Raw genomic sequence first — 24,073 nt, forward strand, 5'->3', positions numbered from 1 at the left:
AGGGAAAGGGTTCCTATTTTCATGCCGATACTTAGAGGTGCCACAGAAAACCTAACATGTTTATAGTTCAGAATTCACAGCATGGGTCCACTCAGGGGACAACGAAATACTCATTGAATGATTAACATCAGTGAAAGAGTTTCAGTCTCACATGTCAGAATAAGTCATGGATGGACAAATATTAAAGGTGGTATCTTGTTTATGAAGGGGCAATAGCCTCAGGGACAAAACATAATACAAGGAAAGTAGTGAAAGATAAAACAAAAATACTGATGGTCATGCTTGTACACAATAGCAACAGGTATGCAGGAAAAAATGCAAGGAAGTTAAATATACAGGAATTCTTTTCATGGAAGAGATATGAAGGAGTACAAGAGGTTACACTACAAAACAGAAAAGACGAAGCACCTTATTTCATTATCAGACACTAAGCAATAATATTTCCACTCAGTAAACATCAAGTTTATGAAAAGTGAAGCAATGTAAACAACAAAATGAGTAGCCACAAGCAGGGCTGACACAGACACTCCACAGTGTGATTTTTAGGCAGCCTAATGATATGGACCTGTACATTTATACTGCCACATCTGTCATCTGTCAAGAATATCTGGATGCCCATTTCCACACCATTCTGGTAGGTTTGAAAAAATCTCAAAAAATTCTCAGGAAGAGAAAATAAAGAAGTTACCACAAGGGAAAAAGCAGCACTTCACTGGTACTAAAGGCACCAACAGTTTCCTCTTGATGAGCAGGGGTACTCATGAAAGGTGGCTGTCAGCGTGAATAAAGGCAGCCAGTGTGTGTGGAAACATGAACCAAAATACACCCTACACAGTTTTCATTACCATATGGAAAACATGATTCACACAAAGCACTCGATTCACTCAGAAATAATCTGCTCCATTAGATGGTGTTAGCTTCCTCACTATATGCCATAAAGTGCCATTCGAGAAATGAGAAAATCCCTATTATTTCTACTCTTCCTGAGTATTTTCTGGAGTTCTCTCCAGCTAACTGGAAACATGTAAAACATTCCAGACTTGATATAGCACATCTGATACAAGGAAAGTATTCATTCCCTGGGCTGTAAAGTGATATCCCTGGAGGAAGGATGGAGTGAAAATGGCACATTTACTCTCCTAACATATAGTCATGTCCCACACGGAAGGACAAAGTGATGGCATTTATTCCAAAAAAAACAGAGGAATAAAATGAATTTGCACATTAATTTTTCAAGGAGTATTGGAGCATACATTCGTACAAATACACTGATGAGCTTTTCCTCCTCTGGGTATAGAACAGCATAAATTGTTACAACAGCTTTACTCTAGAGACTAAGGATACTGTTTACTTATTTCAAGATATAATTTTGTTCAAAGTACCACCAGACTCTTAACAAAAAGGGAAAAGAAGATCTTTCTGTGCCATTTTGGTCTTTCCTGATCATCTTAGGATATGAAGTACTGTACAAACACTTCAAATTAGTATTAGATGCCAAGGAGAATTTAATGATGGTACACACCCTTGTACTTACCATTCATTTGAACAGTTTCCTAGAAGTACCTGTCAAGGCTTGAAACTACTAAATTCTGTCGAAATGTCTGCCTTATGATCACAATAGTAAGTTTTCACCAGCCATCAACATTCACAGTCTCAAATTAGGCACATTTTCTAAAGCTTCCAGGTTTTCTACTTGGCATGTTAAAACTTTGCAATTGCACATGGTTCAGACAAAAACTATAGAAATATGGCATCAAACAGAAACTGCAGCTTCACTTCCAAGCAATTAATTCAAAGTTAAACTCGAACTTGTAAAAGGTAAAAGTAAAAGGTGAACTATACATGAACTATACACTATACATGAACTATCATTCACCCTTTACATGAAACACTGTGACAAGTTTTCCCACCCTTCCCTCCCCCAGCTTTCCAACAGCTCTCCTATTTCAACAAACACACCATCAGAAAGAAAATCTACAGATTACCACACCAAACCACTTGGGAGTATCAAAGGCAAAATTTGCCAATACATCTGTGGAGACAAAAAACGCTGTCTGTGACAGAAGCAAGACAACCAGTCAGCAGTACACTTATATTTTGAGGAATGTACTCAACATACCAAAAGGCCTCATGGAAAAATCACAGATGCAACTGACAACCACTATATAGGTGAACGAAGACACATGAAAAACAGTAAAGGGGATTACTGCCAGCAGGTTAATACCACTTAAAACTATAAACTATAAACAGTCCTGATCTTCCAAAGTGACATACAAAGTATTTTCAAAAAAACAATTCCTCAAACTAAACTGTAACTCAATCAGAAACCAAAATTCATAGACTGACTGCAACTATTTGCTTTATTACACTTCATTATTTTTCCTACCTCCTCAACACTTCCTCCCTCCCCCTACCCCACAGGCTTCATAGGTGATGAATATCTTTGTCTTTTTTACACTGACTCTACCTTAAAACCTCCTCTCCCGCTATCGAACTGTTGTACTTGCTCCACCGGAACCCAGATTGCTTTCTCTCAAATGGCCTAACAGTGCACGATGTTAAGTTCTGACAAATAGGTTTCAAGCGGTATAATATGGCTGCTTGTGTCCTAGCTACAAAATTACTTTTGTGCCCAACAGCTTTTTGAGTTTTTCTTCATCCACATTTTTTTAATATTAGCTTCCCTGCATCCTAGTTCAAAAGCACTTTAAAAGCACTTCCACAATACCAAGGCATTGCAGAAGCAGTCTGATTTATAGAGCACAATGTAAAATGATAAAAATTCGTCATAAAATTCCTACTTCAGTACTGCTGAAGTTCTTTCCCCTTGCTACAAAGTGTGCACAGAAAACCTTTCTTTCATCTCTCCCTTTAACAAAACTGCAAGCCACTTCAGGAACATTCAAGGACGGGCTGGGTGGCGCTTTGACCAACGTGGTCTAGTGAAAGGTGTCCCTGACCGTAGCAGTGGGTTTGGAATGAGGTGATCTTTGAGCTTCCTTGTAACCCAAACCATCTTACAATTCTAGGATACTGCACGTGAGGATAATGTTATTTTCTTGCAGTAATTATCAATACTATGAATTTCACTTTGATGTTTTCTAACAGTAAATTTCAATAAAATAAATTAGACTTTGATGGACATATAAAATTTCCAATGTCATTAGACCTGAGATTACTTCTTTATCCTTTCAGGCTTAAATAAAAACTTACATCTTTTCCCAGGACTCTAAGTTCAAACTGTGTTTCCTTGAAGTGAACTTTTGTAATTCTAGGCCTGTAATATTGAGGAGAAAAAAAAGACAAGACAGAACTTCATGAGCCTTTAATTTCATGCATCATAAAATATTAAGTTGTATATATTTACACACAAAGACAAAAACGAATTCACAGGTAGGTTTATTTTTCAGGTATGACCCAGATATCAGCAAAAAATTAGTGGTATGTAAACATTTCAACGTGAGTATGGTAAAGGTGATCTACTGTTTTCAATACATAGATTATCAAAGAATTAAAAATCTGCATAATACAGAGAAATATTAAGAATTTCAAGTATACTTTTTTCTATTGCTATAATTAAGCTTTCAAAGAGATATCACAAACCATACATTTCCATACAACACTATTTTTGTGTTAGTGCAGACTGCACATTTAAATAATACATACCAGAAATATTTTCCTACTTGTTTTTTATTCTTGTAGACAACAACTCCTATGGGTGTTAATCCTAAAAAGTATTCAGATTTGTTTTCACCCTAGAAAATAAAAGTGTATGTCATTCATACAGTTGCAAGTTTTATCACAATATCACTGAGGTCCAGTGAGGAAGTCATCCTGATGACTTGAATATACTGTTTTGCTCTCTGTGCAAATGGGAAAACAGTACCTGATCTACAGACAAGATCCTATACAAGACTTTGTAGGCAAGGGGGCAATGAGGCAAGAAAGAATGGCAGCGAGGGAAAGAATGGCAGCGAGGGAAAGAATGAGTTTCCACATGCCATGGTGAAAAACAAAAATTTTTTTTAATATGGAATTACTTTTGGCTATTTGGCAGATGGCCAAAACTCAGAAACTAAACTGTTTATTGAGGCATGAATGTAACAGATATCTCAACTTTCAGCTAAAGGAAAATAGCAATTTTCTGATCTATTCTACTATGATACAACCACACAGCTGCCCTCTCCAGCCTAAACTAGTGTCAGTTGCATACTGCTAAAAGGTGAAGTAGCTCCTTTGGGAGAGACAAGCTTTTTGTTTTGTTTTGTTTTGTTCAGAATGGGCAATGGCATACAGGGAACAGCCACATGCATCATGTCCTCCAAAGGAAACCATTCCTGAAGTCAGTATACAAATAAATCTGAGAGAGAACAGGGTGAAAATGCTGGTGCTGAGGGGCAGAAAGTGCCCACCTCCGCAGTTCATGGTCAGTAACCAAAATCAGAAGCACCCTAAATTTGAAAGAGTGCAAACCTTAGTGGATGAGGTTAAAAGAAAGTTAACTGAAAAAGTTCATTCATCTGCCCACTTTAGGCAATGAGGAAGAGCACTGCGATCTCTAAACTAGCAGAGCATGAACAGCAAAAAAACACTAATCATGAGACAGACTTGCTGTGGAAAGTGCCCTGTGTAATTACAGACCTTACGAAGTCAAGCACACCTGTCAAGTTCTGACTGTGCTGCTCAGTGAATTAACTGCTAAAGGTGACTTTACTTTTAATATGATCAAATGAGAAAAAGAACTACATCTCATTATGTGTGTGGCTTCAGTCTCAAATGAGGGCTTCTGCTGCTGCTGTAATATAAGAAGGAACAATGTTGTTCATGGATTAGACTTGGGCATATTGGAAATCATCCCTCACTACCCAGGTAGGGATTTCATTGCACAGCAAAAGCAAGCGATGAGGAAAAAAATAATTCCAAGCTCTGCTAATTTAACATGATTTTGTTGAATTATGTTGAATCTTGTTCCAGTTCACTCCCCCAGTTTTCTATGGGTGGGAGGGGCACAGAGCACGAGATATGAATACAATTAAGCCACAGGGTGCATTAGAAAATACTTTATATTGCAGGCTACACATTTTTTGGTAGGAAATACACACTTAATCTTCTGGTAGTATCTTGATTTCTTTATTTTCTTTCAAGCAATTTTACTAAGTGTTCATCCAACTCAATGAACTATCTACATTACAACTTCCCATTTGAACTCCTGATTTTCTTTTATTAAAAAAAAACCCGCCACAAGTGCAATTATTCAAACAAGATAGAATGATGTTTCCATTAGCAGCACATAGCCTCCAGGTGATGACTTGGATCCAATCCCAATTTAATGCTGATATACAAAAAAAGTGAAGGCTTTTGATGAGGCAATACAGATAACTTGCAATGCTGCATGATGCAACTTGGGAAAAACTGAAAATGTACTCTGGATCTTTAGTAAAACCTTCATGACAAATATTTTAAAAAGCCAGATATGCTGCTGCTACCCCACCCTAATTTTTGCAACAGTATTGAAAAGGTTTCAGGAGACACTTGTTCTTATTAAACAAGAATAATATGCAAATTTTTCTGTCAAAGACAAAGGCTATAGCTCTCACTCCTCTCTCCTGAGACTTTCTCTATTTACTTCTTATCTATCCGAACTGTTTTTTTCCAGAGCATAACTGATGGCTTTTTTATAGGTGTAATAGAATCACAGCATTTCATCTGAAAATCATTAGGCTTCTGTATGTATGAATGACTGAATTGTCTCCATCCATAAGTATCTCTTCCTTTGCATTTCTTAAGTACAGTGTTTCCTTTCAAGTTATTCTGTGGACTGTTTCCTGCATTAGTACAATTTTTTTTTTTCACTGTTAGCAAGTTTAAACAATACTTACATAAACAGGATGGAGATCAACTCCATACATTTCCAGGGATTTGGCCACGCCTAAGTAGTTTACTTCTGCCTCAGCAGGAACTTGACCCCTGTAAACAAAATCCTGTGTAAGAACTTTGCACTTCCAGTCAAAATATAAAAATCGATCATATTAATAAATACAGTTTGCTGGACACATACACAGACCTTCCTACCATTTTTTAGACTGTTACTTTGTCTTTTCAACACTCTACTTCTTGCTCCAAGTAAGACTAGATCTCTACTGGTCTCCTACCACAGACATATATGCTATCATATTACAATGTGTGCCTAGTACAGTGGCTAACCTTTTCCCCGTAAACACACTTCAGATATTCTATTTTTAGGCTACAATATGCCAAATAACTTCTTTCCCAATAACTACATGATTTTCACTGAAGCAGGAATGGTATGGCTCACTGGGGTACTATTTCCCCATAGCAGTGCTGAAGCTACAGATGATTTCTGAAAGTAAGGTTCATGACTTCAGATAAAATATTCCTTTCTTCAAAAAACCTTGCCTATAGAAAGTCACACCAAATGGCAAGAGCCCAGTGTTCTACTGTGAAAACAAAGTTTGGCATTTGTCTCATGGGATTAGCAGTTTCAAAGATCCAGCATGCCTTCCTATCTGCAGATATCAATCCATCAGTTGAAAAGTACCATCAGCTGCATTCTGGTAGTAAACAACTGGGGAGGAAAAAAAAAAAAACAAAAAAACCAAAACAACTACTAGGAACATATCTGACTTCACCGACGAAGTATTTATTTTCGAAAAGAACAAAATAACTAAATAAATTTAAATCCTTACCCTCAGAATTTAATTTGTTCTTCCCTTAATATCTGCCATTGATAAAAGAGTAAGATTCTGGTCTGTAAGCTTGAAATAGCTGAAACTGCATTTTCATTTTCACTCCATTTCAACACTTCTGTGAAAGCTACTGGACTGTTATTGGGAAAGTACAGCACATCTTATATAAATATCAACTCAAAAAGATGTATAACCAGCTTCACCCTGTGATTCTTTTCTTAGGGAAATACTTCACTGGATTTGCTACCTTTCAAATCCAATGTGTGAAGCAGAGCTCAACATTTTGATTCAAGGAAAGGTCCTGTAATATGGAACCTTGAAAGGTCCTGTAATATGCACATTCCTGCTTCTTGTCTTCCCATTCTCTCTAGCCTAGCAGCTACTGTCCAGGTTTTCCCAACTTTGTGTTATGCCTGACAAGGTAAAACCCACATCCAATGTCAAAGACGTGAAATGGCATTGCTAAATGCAACAGTAGAGGTTTTCAAAATGCCTCCTTTGTATCTGAAAGATGGGCTGATCCAGCTCATCTTACCCCTGCTTCAGATGATAGCTCTTCTTTCCAAAGACTCCTGGAAAAGCAGCAGATCTAAAGCTCATAAGAAAAATCCCTTTCTTTCTTCTAGAGCTGGATTTCCCAGTAGATGTGTAATTCATTGTCTGTATTCACAATACGTAGAACTCTGGATACTCAGCACATCAATGATGTCACATCTGTCATATCTTTTATCAACTTTTGCTCTAAAAATTTAGTCCACAGCATAATTTTGTTCACTGGAGCAGTACTATCTCAGTGAGCTCCCAAGCAGACTAAATATCAGTCCCGAGAAAAGTGGATTACCCCATTACTGAATTAGTGCTAGAATCCAGCACCAATTTAAATACTGATGCTAGTCTGTCCTTAGTGACCTTTCTCAGAAAAATGCTGATGCACTTATTCCTCTGTTTTCATTTATCTCTGAAAGTACCAAAGGGCTGAAATGACAAATAAGTGTGTGTCTTTTTATAACATACCTACATGTTACAAACGTAACATAATGTTTCATATTTGTATAAAAACCTGTATTTGCAAAAAAGATTAAAGGAAGTAAAGATGTGAGCTGGAGCTTCTGAAGGAAGAAGATGGAAGCCCGAAGTCACTGCTTGATCCTCCACATGTGCATGATGACTTTGGGTCACCTCACACTGCTATTCGACCTTGGGATTGTCATGCTGGTTTATAGATGGGACAACAGTCACAGCAGGGAGGCTGCAAAGACTTGATGCAGTCAGAAACCCCCTCCACCCTCTGACTTCCCTCACCTTTCTTGATTTAGAAATTTCCTCAGAAAACTGCATCCTTACTGAATCCCTGAATAGCTACTGTGCCGTGTAAAACAAAACTGAGAGAAAACATGCAATCAAAAACTGTTTTTCTGGACGTAACTAGCAGAAACAAGGTATATGCTGTGCTACAGCTGTCCTGAAAAAACCAAACAAACAAGCCCTGTGTTTTTGTGCTGAGATCCAGAAAGAATAAAACAGTTCTTCCAAACTATATAACAAACCTGTCCCGGAAACATCTCCAATCCATGAGATAATTTAGGATGCCTTCAGTCATTACAGCTTCAAACTTCTTAACTAAAGAGATTGCTGTCACCTGTGCAGAAGTCAATGTTGAGAGCGCTGATGATAAAAATCAGGCTGAGCTAGTAGTGGGTACACCTTAATTTTACCCTTTGTTCTGCTGCTGCTAATACCCTGACACCTAACTGCAGTCAAGCAGCAAGAGAGTATCAGAGGCCTAAGTTAATAAGCATATAAAAACACTAGAGACTGTTATGACAGTTAACACTCCACAACCACTGTTCCCCTGGCTTCTGAATTTCATCTTCAAGGTTACAAACCTTTTGAAGCAAATGGGTCTCAATAAGATTTACTGATGACTACACTAATGACTACAGAAACTGGGGAGAGAGGAATAAAGGCTGCTTAGTATTGGTGGCCTGGTTCACAGTAATTAACCTCAAGTTTCATTCTCACAAACAAATTCTGTGATGTTGAACCCAGCAAACTATCTGTGACTCAGTCTCCAACCTCTGGAACAGAAAAACCAGTACTTTTTTACTTCACAGAAGCATCTGTAGCAAATTCTCTGAAATACATCAATTACTATAATGCTGTCATGTAACCTCACAGAAATACTTATTGAACAACAGACTCTCTTCCCTGGAAGAGAAAGCTCAGGCATTGTGGCAACTGTCACAGGCTGCAATTACTGGAGAACTTTTCAAAGAGAACAGCTGTGACCCTGAGTTATACCTATTCTGATTAAACAAGACGCAAATCACAGTAATAAACAATACTACAGGCAAAAATTACTTAACCTTTATCCAGATTGTGGCTTCATTACAGCAAGAGAATCAAGATGTCTAGATCTACATACAAGATGGGTGATTATCTCTGCATTACTTTGACAAATAGTTTGATGAGCATATTCATAAAATGTTTCTTATTGCTCTCATCTTAACAAATATATCACAATTGCCCCTAACTTGGATTTGTTAGAACAAGCATCTTTACACTTACCATGAACATGAGCTTGGACATAAGCAAGTAAATGTTTATTTTGGCTTTATATATGGTTGAACTTCTGGCACGTTTTACTAAAACTGCTGGTTCTGAAACACCCATACCTAGGTCTGACAGATTTCACATTTCCAGTTATTGTCCTACCCAGTTCCTAAAAGAACAACTTCAGTTATATAAAACCTTTTCTGTTTCTGAAAAGCACAACTGGATGCCCTGTGCTCTTTCCTCAGGTCCAGAGATCTCCGCTCTGTACCACAAATTGTTCCTCCCCACCTACCAAGCATCTCTGAATCTGGCATTAACCAACAGGTTCCCAACAGTACTGAATTCTTACATCAGAGTTTTGTGTATCTGCTCTATGGCATCCTCCAGCTCTTCCTTCTGGTCTGGGACAAAGCGGTACTCTGAAACATAGCCTGCGGTGTGCTTGTACGGGTCATAGTCCCCCAGCTCAGCTGCAGGACACAAGAAGAAAACAAAGGTCACCTATTTTCAATGTTTTATCTCAACCAGAAAATATGTCTGGGAGTGCAAATGGAGATAAATATCCTGAAACACCCAGAGGGAAGGTCTTCTAGCGGCATTGTTTCTTGTGAGGAATCACATGGCTTCCTTTTTCAATAAAATATTGATGTATTTCCTAGATATTAAATTCACTTTCAAAATAAAAATAATTTTTAAAAGAATTTTCTTAAAGGAAAGAACATAATGAATAGTCAATATAAATTTCTTTGAAACAATCCTGAATTTGGATACATTAGTCATGTCTGTTCATATGCTGTAATTATAAAAATAATATGCACCTTGGTCAGAACTCACATCTACTGATCTTAACTATAATTGCATCTATCTGAGAAACTCTGCAAAAGTTAGTATTTGTATTTTTTAATAACGCTGAGTTACATCTGTAGACTGAGGTTCTCTGAGAAAGACTTCACAGAAGGTTTCTATCCAATTCCCACTAAACTAAAAGCATAGCCAAAATAAGGCTTCAAGAGCCAAGAAGGAAAAGACTCATCTAATTACCAATGTTTCTTTCCAGAATGTCGGAATGACATTGTTAGAAAAAGCCCCTGATCCACTCCATAAGAATGTTGAGAAGTTTCTCTGGAAAACCTCCATAAAAATATCATGGTTCTTGCCCACAGTAGGAATAAGAAGAGGAATTACTACAACAGCAACAACTCCAGCACACCCAATAAGAAAACTGGTGTATTCAGCAAACTATGCCATGGATACTGGTTTTTCCACCATCTTTGATCACAAAAGGAGGAAAACAACTCCTGTGTTAAGGAAAGGATCTGCTCAGAGGCCAAAGATGACATCCAGACACAACCTGAATGGTGAAAGCCAGGCCTGTGGCTGGAGCAGAACATATGGCCCTGGCTTCTTCTCCAGATCTCAGTAGCTGCTAGCTCCACTGCGAAAAACACCACTGATAGCATTACACCAGCAGAGCTCCTCAGTTATTTCGAATTCCCACAAACACACTTAATCTCAGTTTGGAATAGAACATAAGCCTGATCTAGCACATCACCCTTGAAAAAGCACCCTGGACCTTGGTGTTGGTGCCTTGCATTCATATGTTCAGTATTTGACATATATTCAGTTCATATGTTCAGTATAGACATTTCTCAGGTGTCTTTCTATATTTGAGTGACTGCAAACCCTAAATAAAAGGATAAAGATTTTTATAGAGTCCATGGGAATGCACGCTTGCTGGTGCCTGGACTAACTTTAACCTGCTGGATGTAACCTTTGCCATGCTTTAACTCTGCTCTTCCCATAAGCTTTCTCATTGTTTCTCAACAGAATATCTGAGATTAGAATCATAGGAACAGAATATTATACCAAAACTACAGCTCTAACGTACTTAAAATTGATTACAGGAGAAATATGTATTCTTTTTATTCATTTCTCATAATACAATGAAGATATTACCATCACTGCATATTTTCCTGCTTCATATTTGCCGTATTTTTTAGGGAAATCTGTTCAGAATGACCATCTATTTACAGTTCTTTAGATGAAATCAGTCACGTTAGTTTTTTTCTGTTTTAAATTGAATTCATAAAGTGTTAATGATGTCTTCAGTCACCACTTAAAATTAGTCATAATGCATGATTAAAAGAAATAAGCTCTCAATTGGCCAGAAGAACTTACACTGAATTATATATGCTCCCAGCTGTGCTGCAGTGTTGATTGGACAAGGTAAACGGCCCTGTAAAACATCTTGCTTTACCTGCAAGAAAAACTGATACCTAAAACATAAAGAGAAAACAAAGTTGTTATTTCAAGCCTGATGCACCAATATATTTCAAAGTCACCCAGTTAACTGTAGACATACCATGTACCATAATTATGTGACAATAAAAATTTGTATTCCTCTATGAATGGCTTTTCCCACATTGACCTTGAAGTACCAACTAAGATTTATCTAGTGAAACAACCTAGGTAGAGGAGCACTCTGTAGTTTTCCCGTCTGCTTATATTGTGCAGATGCAAATAATTTTCCCCCTAATAATGTCATTTCGCTCTTTTGGCTTTCATAGAGCAGTGAGGAAGTAGGGACGAGGACCATGATCAGAAAAATTGAACAAGAAACCTATAAAAGAGCCAAAGTTTAACCTGACCAGTGGTTAACATAAAGGAGAACTGAGTATTGGATACTTCTTTAATATTTCCTCTCCACACACCAGAGTATCAGCTATAATGCAGCAAGCAGGTTTGATGGAGTCCATACCTCCATGTCCTTCTTGCAACAGAGATAGCAGGGGTAAAAATGTAATTTTCAAAGTCATAACCTGCTTCTACACTTGATAAAGCACATACTGAAAGCACTTACAGTAAATAAATATGCATAAAGTAGAAAAGTAAAGACAAGGAAACAAGCCATCATACAAAGGATCTGCTTGGTTTTGCAACTCACCATAATAATTTACAGGAAATCTTTTAAACACTGTTTGAATTTTGTCCAGTTTTATGACAACAGATTTATGCAGTGTCTCACACCATCGTAAGTAAATTCCTTTCACTAGCTACTACAAAACTAACAATATTGAGAAGGTAGTTTTTCATAGAAAGAAAAGGATCATCCATACAAACACATAGCTTTTTCATTATTTACTATTTCAATATTATCTACATAGAAGCCTTTAGCTACTCTGCAAATAATTATTCTATGTTGGTACAAGTTACTTATGAAAGCACCTTAGAATGATCTGTAAGTTCAAAGTGCACCTACACTGCTTTCATGGAAGTTTACAAACTGCAGGTTACACACAGCTGACTCTCGAAACATTTAAGATCCAACCAAATTTACTAGACTTTTCAGCCAGATGAGCCCCTGAACAAGGATGCCAATGTCTTTCTGATTAATGATCCCCCAGAATTCGTGACAGATAATAGGAATGTCCATCCTCTAAAAAATGGTTAATAATCTCCTCCTTAAAGGAGCAGGACATTGCATAAGAATTTTTTGGGAATGTCATTAGGCAACACAAAGCACTCGGTGTTTCTTCACTAAGTACTACTTCTAGCTTGTGCTTGCAGTCCTACACAAATCTTCTTTGTTTGAATTATGATAATGACAAAGAGGATTTTACACCTCCTGTGGAGTACACAAAATCTTCTTTTCAATATGAAATACATTTCTTATATACACCTGTATTTCTATTAGCACTTCTCCATCTCTACAAAACAGAGCTTTGTACCACATGATGCTACAAATTTATTTTCCTTGGAAAGGCATCTATATTTCTGCATTCTCCTAGTGTAATCTCAAAATAAAACAGCATAGGAATCTTCAAAACAGCCACCTTCTTGCAAAAACAGAGCCAACTTTAAGTGCTTAAGTGATTCCTACAAAGTGAACAATCTCAATTCCCACTGAAGCCACTAAGCTCCTCACAAAACTACGCCCTATGTCCAAACTCGTAGCTAAAGCACTCTTGTCTTGTGTACTGTCAAGTTTTTTATGCATATATTATAGTGCCTAAGTGCCAGTTTCCTCTAGCAAACACATCCAGCAAACACTGCAGTATGAGCTTTTGCCTACTAGGCAGACAGATTTTGCTGCAAAGCAATTATAGATTTGACAGGTTTTCATTATTTGCAGAGAGTAATCATGTAATGACACAGATCATTAACATCTAATAACAACAGAGTTCACTCTCATATCCTTTAAAGTAATAAATACATGCTTCAATTGGTTAGCACAAAATAGTTAACACATCACTGGAACTACAGTTAGGCAGAAAATTATTAGCATAAATAAAAGTAGGGTCTTTAATGCCCCCTAAGTGAAGGACCTTTAAGGGTGCCTTCCAAGCCAAGTTATTCTAAACAGGTGGTTTTTTGTTGTTTTTTTTGGTTGGTTGGTTGGTTAGTTTCCACTCTCCCCTCCTCCGGACAAAAAAGCACCTTCCTTCCAAGACTTGAGAGCCTACAGAAATAAATGTTCATAAATATTGATGGTATTTGACTAATCAATGTGTTTTGTAGAAGACTGTCAACACAATATATCTGAAGCCCTCCCTCTGCATGATGTGCCAATTCCGCATGACCATATACTGACATGAACACAGGCTCCCTAATCACACTACAACATTTCTTGACTGGATTCATACACCTAATCAACAGTGCAGATCACTGACTGCAGATCACAGGGCAAAGAGAAACAATTTTTGAAAATTTAGCCCCCTGCCTCCACCCTGACCCCTGTGAGGAAATCACAACACGTTCAGTGGCCAAAGCTCCCTTCCCAGGGCCATCTTTCCCTGTAAGCAGGATTTAAAGTACAAGAAAAATGCATCAAAATTCCATGGTACAGGGGCATCCCACGGCCACCAACTTATGCTCTTTTACCTGTGAAGTCACAGCATTTATTATTTATACCAGGCCAGACTAAGCCTTGTTTATTGGAGACTTCCATTCCTTGTGCCAGTAAGGAAACAAAAGAATTTTCTCACTCCAGTATAGGAAAACTATTCTGCCTGTTCTGCAACAACTGCCACCTTTGATTAATGAAAATTAAAAACCTTGCATGCATTCTAATGAATTCTCATGTGTCATATTCTTACGACATCAAAGGAAATATTTTGGTATTTGTTAATGCAAGCCAGCACACTAATTTTGTCCGCCTACTACCCAAATTCTCAAATTTCTTTTGAACCTAAAACTAATTGTCTGAGACATTTCATAAATTAACCAAACAGAAAACCCTGTGTGAGAATTCAGATAACCATGTGTGTGCATGCGTCTGTGTGCATGCATGTGCATGTGTTACTGTGTACATACTCATATTTTGTAGAGGCCAAGCCTAGGTAAAAGAATCAGAAGCATGTAACTCTTCAATTTCCTTCACATATTTTTAGAAAGACCAAAGAAATCGTCTTGAAAAACAGCTCAGGAATTTTTGCTATGGCCAATAAAGAAGAATATTCATTGTATTTACATTTGATATCCAAGTAAACTCTAAACTTGATTATAGCACAATATAAAAGCAGAAAAAAAAAAAACAAACCAAAAACAACGACACCACAAATGTACATCAAGGCCTTTTGGTTTTTGATGCACTAGAGAACACCTTTTCTTCTTGGGTTTCCAAACAATTATCCACACCAGCCACTGTGAATCTCATAGCAATTTTCTTTCTACACATCAAATGTTCAAGCAAAAACATTCAGATGTTCAAGCAAAAAACAACAACCCAGACACACCACAAGAATATGCACCTGGTTGAAATACATCACTAGTCTGAGAACAACAAACTATCCTTTCATTGAATACTATACCTTGTTATTTCTTCTTTAAGTTTACACGGATCCTCTGCATAAAATTTAATGCCAAAATACAGAGTGTATGGTGGTCCAGCTGAGTGAAAAAAACATTTGGTATAAAAATTAGTTGTCATGAACTGTTATTGTTATGAACTGTTACTGGTTGACTACAAAACAGCTACTAAGAAGCTTATCTTAATATTTTATGAAACTTGAGAGTTTCAGAAAAAGTGTAACATCCACATAGCAAATCCACAGACCTATATTCATTACACGAGGGAAAAAAAATAATTTTTACTATTATTTTTAGTTTTTTATTTATTCATATTTTGTCTGTCTGCTTGGAATTTTTGCTTATTCTGAATTTTTCACTTTAGTTTTCATTTCTAACTTACTATTTCTCCAAGATAATTTTTTTGCTGCTTGATTTTGACCTCTAAGTACTTCTTCCACTGAAGCTTTTTGAAAAATGTAATTGTGCATGAAATGTGATTCTCTGTCATAAGTTATAATACGGAATACTCTTCCACACTTTCAAATATCTTACACAGCAACTTTAATTATGTGCCAATTCAATCAAGAAATATTTGGAAAAGCTCTTCTACTTCACCTTTTAAAAATGCTCTTCTAAAAAAACCTGATAACTCAGTACCAAAATTCTTACAGCTACATTTATTCCACATGTGCCCCACTTCTACATCTTTTATTAAAGGGTCTCCAAATCATGTTCTTTAATTATAATACAAATAACAGATCTTGTATCTGCAATATCTGAAGACTATCAGTAATAGCAGACACTCTATTATCAGAAAGAGGCATTATTTTTACTTTCACAAGCAAAAGTGAATCTATTTTAACTATGGTACACTAGACTATGACAGAGGTATCACAGCTACTATAAATTAATTATACAAATTAAGAATAGCACCACTTATTAGTCTGAAATAAAATTTAGGCATGCAGAAATGTTTAGACAAAAATTACACAAATTACTGTAAAATGATAGCATGCGCAACCTATGTGTGAAATTTTGATACAGTTAAGAACTGCAATAACAAACTTGTTCAAGAACTATCAATCTGCTGTGACTAGAAAATAAATATTGTGCAGGCTGTATGGATAGAACATTGCCTCATTGTGCAGGCTGTATGGATAGAACATTGCCTCTGTTACTTCATCTTCCGATATGCCCCTTAAGTTCAGATACATACTGTTTATCAATTCTTTATGTTCAGCAAGCGTCTTTGCAGGATCCAGCCAGTACTGTGAGACAGATAATTACAAAAATTAATTACTCAACATGGAAAATGCTCCCTTCCAACTCAAAACATTCTACGATTCTATGACAAGTACCCATCAAGTGTAAAGAAATTTGCTGCACACTAAGCAAAGAAAAATTAATTTTTATTTTCAGAAATGGTTTCACAGAGCAGGGAGAGAAGATGTCTAGAAATTTGCACCAAGGTAGGGAGGGCACAGACTCTTCCACCGAAGTGTTTACAGCACTAGCTGGACAACTGTATCAAACCGATTGACGTATGCTTGGTGCACCACAGAGAGATGAGCTGTTACTTGGGTTCCCATAATGTTTGACAAACAATCTGCAGTATAATTTTTCACTGATTACTCTACCCCACCTTTATCAAACATCTAATAAAAGTCATCCTTGTGTTACTGCTGACCACAGACCAGTTGTGTACTTCACATTATGGCTACACAGGTCACCAGCATCCTGCTCTTGTAATCCCTCCAGCTACTTATTTCTTCCTTAGCTTGACATTTCTGTGATTCAGTTTTGGAACAAAGTGCAGAGGCAGTTGCCAAGACCATTCTTGTCTGTATTTTCTTCAGCTGCCTTCCCTCATACACAAGCTTTTTGCACCAGTTCAGATTGGTGCCCCATCTTAAAACACTGGAATTGGAAAGGCTGCAGAACACAGCTCCTAGAGGGAGTCATTAAGGGCAAATTCAATCTACTCAGTTAGTACCCACCCCTTTTTAGCTGAGGAACTACACAGGCCAACAAACACAAGAACTTCTTACCTGCACCCCTGAACTAATCTTATAGGGAATAAGAATAATGTGATTAATCTAAAAATCTCCCCCTTCTACCCAGAGAACTTCTCTGGTCTAAAAAAACAAAATAGCGATTAGAATGAATAAGTAGCAGAAAGAAAACACTGCGAAGTATTTGAGTGGAAAACCACAAGCAACTAATTTAATAAGTGGCTATAAACAACTATCATTGTATCAGGCTCTAGAAAATATGTCTTACAAAGAGTGGCTGAGGGAGCTGTTGTTTAGTCCAGAAAAGAGGAGGCTCAGAGGGGACCTCATTACTCTCTGCAACTACCTGAAAGGAGGTCAGTCCCTTCTGCCATGTCTCCAGTGAAAGGACAAGAGGAAATGGCCTTAAATTTGCACCAGAGGAGGTTCAGATTAGATACTAGAAAATATTTTTTCACTGACACAGTGGTCAGGCATTGGAATAAGTTGCTCGGGGAGGTGGTGGAGTCACCATCCCTGGAAATGTTCAAGAGTTGTCTAGATGTGGCACTTGGGCACATGGTTTATTGGTGATTATGGTGGTGCTGGGTTGACAATGGGACTAGAAGATCTTGAAGATCTCTTCCAACCTTGATGAATCTGTGTGATTCTGTGATTACTTCAACAGAACACAAAAACTAGTAACTTCCATTAGCTGCTGATCCATCTGCAACAGAAACAGCAGTATACCTTCCTCTTGGCCATTGTTATTTCAAATCCTAGAATGCTTGTTAGGAAAATTTCCTGAATTTTGAATGAAAAAATTCTTCAGTACATGCTTATATCAAATACATCCAATAACTATTCAAAAATGAACCCTCTTAACCTCAAGAGAAGGTGGGAAGGGAAGAAGAAATGATCACGCTTGTTCAAATATCCCATTAGTACTCCAAAACAGCAACAATCTAAGGTAGCACAATAGGCTGATACACAGATTTAACAGTCAACAAGTAGAAAAAAAGGCAAAATAAATCTGCAGTGCACATTCTGGGTATGCAATGTGGTTTGAATTTGGTCTGACCTCTCCTCAAAACTGGCATCACAAAATGAACAACATGCTGTGAGTATAACTTGCTTAAGTCTGACAACTCTGTGCTACACCACAAGATATCAAAACTATCCTGTTTCAAAATCAGATCAAAATCTATCAGAGAATAACTCCTTCATTAAGTTCTCCTGAATTGAACTAAACTGAAATTGGCTTCAAGATACATTGCCTCTTGGTCCTCTTTGCAGTTGAGCTTTACATGCATAGGTAGATTGATTATTTGTAAAAAAATAAAAAATTTTAAAAAAATTAATATTAATGGATCAACACTCAAATTTGCAAGTCGAGTACAGAACAGTTACAGATTTCTGGTTGTCTCTCTGCAAGCTGAACTCCATTGCCTCTTGGTATCCATGTGATTCACTGACTGCCATGAGACAAACTAGGATTTGGCCAAGTAATCGAAGAGCATATGGACACATGGAGACGATGCAATCAAAACACAGTCACATCGGAACTTAAGTCTCACTAGGTCATACTTCACTGGCAGTAAAATTATATTTTTTGTGTGGTCTTCTGAAGGCAATTTCCAAGCTTGGGGGAGGGGAACAAAATTCAAAGGGAAAACTTCAGATTCAAAGAGCATCTGAAGAGAGGAGATAGAAGAAATCTGTTTATTCATATCACTAAATATTTCCTTTCCTTCCCTCCAAACTGAGCAGACAGGAGCCTCTCATCCCTCATCCCTGGAAGACAGACTGCTGCTACGTATACTAGCAAAAATAAGTATCAGCTGCCATGAGAAAATATGTGGGTGCATGCAGGTGAGGCTAAACACTTCAGCGTGGTGGGGAAGAGACAAGAATCTCATCTGCCTTTTCATTTCTCCAGTAAGTACTTAGCATTGTGGCAATGCTGCAAACCCACGCTTAAAATCACTGTGTAGCTATTTATTATTTCAAAGGCTGCCAAAATTTTCCTGAAGAATGCAAGGGGTGGGGGGAGGAGTGAGAGATTTCTAACATTGTATTTGTAAGCCAAGGATGAATGGAATTTCATGGATAATGAAAAGGCATTTTTCAAGCCAAAGTCAGACAATAAAGATGGGAACATTTAGAAATCCAAGAACCCCAACAACAGACCCCTCAGAGCATACATAGTAATGTGTATTAGATACTTGTTAAATGTTTGCATATACCTATAAATAGTTCTGGGTATAGTTACACTTTCAAGCTCATACGCTAAAATGTCAATAGAAATGGAACAAAAAACTCACTGTCTTATTAATTCAACACACTTGCAGAGCAGTTGCTGACAACAAACCCTACATTTGTGAATGCCAAAGCAGCTCTGATGCTCAGCCTTCACTCCTTTCATGTACTTGGCATCCAGTGTTCCACTTCTCAGTGCTTTCCCACCTGTATCTCTGCTGCACAGACTTACAAACATCTCACCACTGTTGCAAGGAGATGGAGGATGCAGCATATACCCAAATAGCTGCACGAGTCAAATTTTGTGAATCTGAAAGAAGTATTTAACATATACAGAAGAAATGGAGAAAAAATAATAATTTTTAATAGTGTATATCAATGCAAGCATCCAATTATTAAAGTGATGGCTACTAGTTTACTAATTGTTCTTTACAAACAAAATATAGTATTATTTTAATAATTTTTTATTTACTAAGACTAATTATAAAGATACAATGTAATTAAAGGAAATAATTCCCTTTAAATTTTTTGGGTAGAAATGATTTTAAAAAAATGTTGAAGTACAGCATAAAGAATAAATGGGGTTTTCTGTCCTTTGTAGTTTTACAAATCTGGCTCTCATATAAGCCAGATGTGTAAGCAGTATGCATCCAAGCTCCATGCAGTATTTCATATTTAGCCCTTTTAAATGCCTGCAAACATTTTACCACAAATCTGGAATCTTCATTTTTTGTATCTGCTTAGGGTTAAATTTGTTTAAAATTCTATTAACCTGTTTGAAACAAAATATTAACTAGGTTAAAATGTTTTCTGTGGTATCAATCAATGGTGCACAAAAATCTGTCAACTTCAAACTAAATCCTGGACTGCCCTAATTAGAGTCTTACGAAGCCATACCCATCATGCCATACGTGTCAGGTTTTTCTCACATTTACAACAGCAAAAACCACAAGTTTGAAGAGAAAATGCATCATTTTTCAATTATAATCTGAAATTATCAAGATTTTTCTGCAACTTAAGACAACACTAACAATTAGAATTGTGTCAGGTTTTTTTCTACAAATGTTCAGTGCAAAGAACCTAAAGCTGCTAAGCTCAAGTTGTCCCTATTATATAAGAAATGTAAAAATCTTCAGGCAATTCCTACATACAAATATGTATTTAACATCTCTGTCTTTTCTTTATTAGAATGTGAAGCTATATTGATTATATTTAGTATCAGATCATCAATGTGAATATCCTATTCATCCTGCTGCACTCTAAAAGTTTACTCTTACTAGCTATGAATCACTTGACCACCAACTTTTTCCAGGTTGTTTTAATCCACTAACATTCTTCTAAAATTTCTTTCTTATAGTCAACAGCATCAGTCTCCACTTTCTTTCCACTGGTTATGTCATCTAGTTTAAAAAGCACAACGAGTCTTTTTCTTCCTAGACAATTTAGTATACTGAGCTTGTGGACCAAGGTAAAATGCATACAAAAAAAAAAAAAAAACCAAACAAAAATCCTTTCAACAATACACAAGCTAAGTACAATTCAATTGTTTTACTAAGATCTTGAGGTCAGAATACGCAGTGCACTGTATGACAGTAATTCCCTAGAGAAAAACATTCTTGATTGCAAACAAAATTTTGCTAAAATTATGCCCTTCTTTCCATAGCTAAGCTACATTACAGCCTGTTCAATCTACTCCCCTATCCAGTTTGGTACATTTCCTCATAGCAGGGGAAACAAAACACATCAACACTGCAGAGTGGGTGCATGGTATAGAGACAGGGCTTAGCTCCAGTATGAATAAACATGGTGATACAGCTTTCTGTATTTGTATTTCTCTTCTTAGAGCCTAAGAGAGTATGAGTATGTTACTGCATCAGCAGCATCACAGCCTGCTGTACAATTTCTTGTAAAAGATGCTCAAAAAGCCTGATTCTTTTGGGATTTGACATGGGAATGCCTTTGGGCTTCAAAATTACCCTTTCCCTCATCAAATTCTGCTCAGCTTTTCATTGGATATTATGCATTAAAATTGTCATTTCCATTCTGTCTTTTGCATGCCTCAAGAAAATACTGGCCTCCTTCCAGAACAGTAACTAGCTTGACTGTCCTAAAGACCCCTGGTAATGCCATAAAGGCAATAGCAAAGGGATTATGTGGAGAACACCTGGGAGCTGCAGCACAGCAGGAACCAGGAGAGTGGCAGGATAAGTACATCACTGGGCCAATGGTTTACCCAAATATCAAAATGGTGAGAGACTGTAATGGGAAGAGTGTGGTCAGCAGGTCAAGCAAAGGGATCCTGCCCCTGTACTTGGCCCTGGTGAGGCACATCTGGAGCGCTGTGTCCAGTTCTGGGCTCATCAAAACAAGAGAGACCAGCAGCTCTTGGAGAGGGTCCAGTGAAGGGTAACAATGAAGTTCTTGGAGAGGGTCCAGTGAAGGGTAACAACGATGATGAGGGGTCTGGAGCATCTCTCTGATGAGGAGAGATGTGGGAGCTGGGCCTTGTTAGTCTGGAGAAGAGAAGACTGATGATAAAGCACACTAAAGAGACTCAGTGGCAATCAGAGAAAACTGGTCTTTCTTTTAAAGTATTTGCATCAAAAAAAAAAGGTGCACTACATTAAAAAGCACCATGTAGTTTGTCAACAAAAGTACTATGAGATTAGGAAACACTAATGACAACTTACAGCACTAGTTGAATCCATCTGTCCATTTGGATGTAATTTTATATCACAGGATTTTTAATTAATTATTAAATGTTATATTTTATTTAATTATTAAATGACACTTTTTGCTATTCCTTAGGAGTCCTGTGTTCTTCAGAGCACAAGATAGATATAGTTTATGCTGTTCTGGTAGCAATTTGTAATCTCCCAGAGCTGGATTTTGCGAATTAAACACTCCTTTTACCATGGAGAGTTTGGGGAAAACCGGAATGTCAGCAAAGCAAAATTGGTGCAATATGATCACATTACTACCATAGAGAGAGGAACATCCAATTTATGCTTTATCCTACTGTTCATGGTCCTGCCAGTGCCACCCAGTTTTGTCAATCCCTTTGCTGCATCCAGCTATTCACACAGGCTAATTAGTTTGCCGGCTGTTCGGGAAGAGCCCATTTTAATGTAATGTATTCATACAGTACACATAGCACAGTGAAACCTTGTTCACTGATCAGAGCCCTACTCATACTACTAAAATAATTATGAAACCACCCACATAAGAGGTAGCACACCAACACAGCTCTTAAAAGACCACCTGGAAGTGCTGAGGCATGCAAAAGTAATGGGGAAAATAACTAAACAAGTTCTTTCGAACCCTTAATAAGAAAAATGTTTCTTTTGTGACTGGTTTGTGTTCTTTAAAATACATAGTTTTGCCTACCCTGCTTTATTCATCATTCAGTTAAATATATAGTGTGACAAAAAAACCTGACAGTGCAAATAGTAAAACATTCCCCACCACAAGCAATGTATTAATAAATAGCCAAACCTCCAAACACTTTTCTCTCTCTGAGACTAACCCAGGAGCATGGTTTTAAAACTAATTAGTAAGGTAACCTTTTTCCTCTTCCCTTAGGAAATCTACTGTGGTTGATCCAAAAAATATCCAACAAAAAATTCAAATCTAGGCTTCTTGCCAGCCACTACAGGACTAATTCCCACAACAGTCCACAGAGTTTTAGCCACAGTGAGCATGCAACTGAATATATGTTTACAGCTAAAGCACAAGGTGTGTTTGTCACTTGGAAACTTTCCATTTATATTGCCCGTTCTTAAAAGTTTACAAGATTTCACTAAAAATAGCAAGCTAGCAACATTAAACCATACGCCATAAATCACATAAAACTACACATAGTAGCACATTTTGACTCATTTATGAACTTTTTTAGATGAAACAGAATCAGCTTTTAGTTACCCATACACAGACAAACATGAGGAACTGGCATTTTCATAATATTTTGTTACAACATAACTCAGGTGTAAATGCAGCAGTACAAACTTGGCCACTTGGCAGCATCTACATGGCACAGCAGGTGCACTCTGTAAGGTGGCACACAGTTGTGGTCTCTGGTTGTACCTCCTGTATCCACACAACACAACTCGGGTTGGTGCAAGAGCAGGTGAATGACAGAAGTGGGATGAACACCTTCCTAATCCAGGGGAAAATCAAGAAGCATGGTGCCTTCCTGACCTTGGGCTGGTCAGAGGACAAAGCCTGAAACTAACATTAAACTTACACCATTGCAGCATCATGTGAGAGAAAAAGTTTAAAAAAAGGCTGTATGTATATGTAGAGGAGCTGAGTTAATTGGGCTCTGGCCTACAGCCCATGCACATCACCACAACACAAATACACAAATATCATACAATCAAAACATCCAGTCTGTTAGCAGGATGTGTCCCAAAAGGTGCTTTTATGGTTTAGGTCTTTCAGGAAAGAGATGCTCTTATTTTCATAATGTCATATACACCATCAAATACATCCTGTATATGCCTCTGGAAATATTCCCAGTAACTGCCATTTCTATTTTATTTGCCCCTATAGGAAAAAGGAAAACACTTTTGAGAGCAAAAAATACCTACCTGCTCTTCATTCACACCTCAGCTTCCTCAGGAAATAAAAAATACTGTTTTTACCAGTCCACCTTTAGTTTACAGCTTTCATCTCCATGGAATGAAACTTGGTTGGAAGCTTATCAAGGAAATTAATTCAGAAATGTCTAGACTACAGCACAGAAGTTACAGTGATTGGGGCAGTGTGTAG

General features: G+C 37.3%; 1 protein-coding gene across 9 annotated transcripts in view; it reads right to left on the bottom strand.

The window, feature by feature from the left end:
- The window catches only part of EPB41L4A (erythrocyte membrane protein band 4.1 like 4A), a 130,642-nt gene that overhangs the window by 50,818 nt on the left and 55,751 nt on the right, over window positions 1-24,073 (bottom strand). For all 9 annotated transcript variants that reach the window (XR_001920685.1, XM_018072884.2, XM_018072883.2 and 6 more), the window contains exons 3-9: window positions 16,270-16,321; window positions 15,074-15,152; window positions 11,442-11,539; window positions 9,613-9,733; window positions 5,880-5,967; window positions 3,667-3,755; window positions 3,214-3,277 (exon numbers count right to left, since the gene is read on the bottom strand). Coding sequence is in view for 8 of the 9 variants with exons in the window: in XM_018072884.2 (XP_017928373.1) it covers window positions 3,214-3,277; window positions 3,667-3,755; window positions 5,880-5,967; window positions 9,613-9,733; window positions 11,442-11,539; window positions 15,074-15,152; window positions 16,270-16,321 (591 nt within the window). In the remaining variant the exon portion in view is untranslated. The remainder of the gene's footprint in view (window positions 1-3,213; window positions 3,278-3,666; window positions 3,756-5,879; window positions 5,968-9,612; window positions 9,734-11,441; window positions 11,540-15,073; window positions 15,153-16,269; window positions 16,322-24,073) is intronic.

Source organism: Manacus vitellinus, unplaced genomic scaffold, assembly GCF_001715985.3.
Source record: "Manacus vitellinus isolate BGI_N305 unplaced genomic scaffold, ASM171598v3 scaffold_23_pilon, whole genome shotgun sequence".
Lineage (NCBI taxonomy): Eukaryota > Metazoa > Chordata > Aves > Passeriformes > Pipridae > Manacus > Manacus vitellinus.